The sequence below is a fragment of the Aplysia californica genome, unplaced genomic scaffold, assembly GCF_000002075.1.
Source record: "Aplysia californica isolate F4 #8 unplaced genomic scaffold, AplCal3.0 scaffold00209, whole genome shotgun sequence".
Classification (NCBI taxonomy): Eukaryota; Metazoa; Mollusca; class Gastropoda; order Aplysiida; family Aplysiidae; genus Aplysia; species Aplysia californica.
Genome location: NW_004797479.1, coordinates 178,659 through 181,186, shown reverse-complemented (window position 1 = coordinate 181,186; position 2,528 = coordinate 178,659). Strand labels below are relative to the sequence as shown.

General features: G+C 43.8%; 1 protein-coding gene across 1 annotated transcript; it reads right to left on the bottom strand.

Annotated features, from left to right (window-relative positions):
• Nucleotides 1-1,179: 1,179 nt before the first annotated feature.
• LOC101845000 (serine/threonine-protein kinase S6KL-like) lies at nucleotides 1,180-1,791 on the bottom strand. The gene has a single exon (XM_005099317.1). The coding sequence runs from the start codon at nucleotides 1,789-1,791 to the stop codon at nucleotides 1,180-1,182; it is 612 nt and encodes a 203-aa protein (XP_005099374.1).
• Nucleotides 1,792-2,528: the final 737 nt, after the last annotated feature.

The window sequence follows — 2,528 nt, the reverse complement described above, 5'->3', positions numbered from 1 at the left end:
GAGAGTGAAAGAGAGGGCATAAAAATAACAATCCAAAGGTAGTATATAAATATGTAGAATAAAATAGAAAGAAAGTGAGACACGGAGAGGGGATGGTCAGTTGAAAAAAAAGAGAGTGAAATGAAAGAGAACAGAGAGAGAGATAGAGAGAGAGAGGGGGGAGACAGAGAGAAAGGGGGGGGGGAGGAGAAAGACAGAGAGGGAGGGTGGAGAAAGACGGAGGGGGGAGGGTGGAGAAAGACTGAGAGGGGCGGTGTCAAAGATATAACATAGAGAAAAAAAAACTGAGATAGGTAAGGGGGGGGGGAGACAAAGACAGAGAGTGGGGAGTCAGTGGGCGGGGGGAGAAAGACAAGAGGGGGGTTGGGGAGGCAGAAAAAAACAACCAACCCTAATGTAGAGAGAAACAGAAAGTGAAACAAGAAGAAAGGGTGGTCAGTTGGATAGAGAAGAGGGAGAGACAGACAGACAGAGAGAGAGAGAGAGAGAGAGAGAGAGAGAGAGAGAGAGAGAGAGAGAGAGAGAGGGAGAGAGAGAGAGAGAGAGAGAAGAGCAAAGAGATAAGAAACAGAAGGATACTATGGCATGCAATTAGGATATATAGTTATCAAAACATTGTCATAAATATTAAACATAGAGAGAGAGCGAAAGAGAGAGAGAGAGAAAGAAAGAGACAGAGAGACAGAGAGAGAGAGAGAGAGAGACAGAAAGAGAGAAAGAGAGAGAGAAAGAAAGAGATAGAAAGACAGAGAGAGCAGTGAGCAATAACATAACTTACAGTAGGAAATTAAGACATACAATACTAGTTACTTTAACACATTAAACATCAGATGTGCATGTCATTATAAAGAATTTTAATTAATGATACAGTTATTTGGGGGGGGGGGGGGCGAGTCGAAGAATAATCACTCATACAGAGTGGGTAGATTTGGAGAGAGAAACATAAGGAAAGTAAGATTAAAATAGAGATAAAGAGGGAGAGAGAGGGTGGGGGCAGACAGACAGGCAGAAAAACAGACAGTCTGTGAGAGAGTGAAGAGAGCGTGAATAAAAGGAAAACTTACAGACAGACAGAGAGTTAGAATGTCGGGAAGACATTGTTGAGTAAAGACAAAAGGAACGATAATTTCAAAAACCATTGACAGACAGTGGGAGTACATGTTACATTGTAAAAATAGTTTACATACAGAAATAAAAACGATTTCTTACCTTATAAGGGCACATCGCTTGTCCTTTCTTGGTTTCAGGTCCGTGGAAGCCGAGACTGGTGTTCCATCTGGTCACTTTGGTGTCGCCGTTCTTCAACCGTCCTGACAGGCCAAAGTCACATAAAACTGCGTGGTCTTCCTCGTCTACAAGAACATTGGCTGGCTTGATGTCTCGGTGGTAGATTCCTCGACTGTGTGTGTATTCTAGCGCTGTTCCGATGTCACGAATATACCGAAGTACTTGCGGGGGCTCCAAAACTCTGAACTTCGCGTCCAGGCTCCCTCTCGGGTAGTACTTTAAAACAATATATCCGTTGCGAGGATTGGCGAAAGACGTCACTAGCGAAACGATACGTGGATGGCTAAGCTCCTTCAAGAAATCAACTTCCTTGATGAACCCCCACTCATTACAACCGTCGTATTTCGCTAAGTCGAATATCTTCACGGCACATTTCCTGGATACGTCGTCTCGAGATGATGCAAGAACGACATCGGCCGTGGCTCCTTTGCCAACCAAGGTGCCTCTATTCAAGTTCAAGACGTCGAAGGCAGCAGCATGCTCGTCAACTTTCTTCATCGCCATGTCGTACAACGGGACGCAAATTCGATTGCTGAACTCAGAGAACGATATAGACTGGAAGCAGGTTCTAACTGAACTGACCACAGACGCCAATGTCTACGGTTTTTATATCAACTGGTGTACGCGGATGAGTTCTTGCCCTTAGGTGTAAGACTCAATCAGGGGGGATAAATTACAAACCCACTGACCATGGCGGCTAACATGAAAGAAGTGTCAACACCTCAGCGGCCATTGTGTGCCCGGGCCAGCTGGCGACTGAGTGAACCAAGTTTGAAATCTTTGATTGTGACATTGTTTTTGTTTGTTTTGACAGTATGCTATGGAGAGGAAGGTGTTACCGGGAGTCCCTGTACCGCTGATGACGACATTGTTGTGTTGTTTTGATAGCTTGTCGTGGAGGGCAAGGTGGGGAACTCTAAGTTCTGGCCCGCCTTTGTTTCTTGTTGTTTTTGGGGAAAGATGTAAGACAAGCTGGTCAGAGGGGCAATTTGTAAAAAACTCTTTGGAATATTCCTTGTGTATTGAAATGTCCGAAGAAAATATTTAAAGATGGCATTAGCTATAGTGATGTATTTTTGTTGTTGTTGTTTTTTTAAAATATAATTTATTTGTCTCAGTTATTGTCCGGCATAGTGAAGGTCACATAGCGCTACGGAAAAGTGAAGTCTCTGGCAGCTAAAGAAATAATACGCTGCTAGAACCACCAAACAACAACTTTTGCTGCGTGACTTTCAAACTTT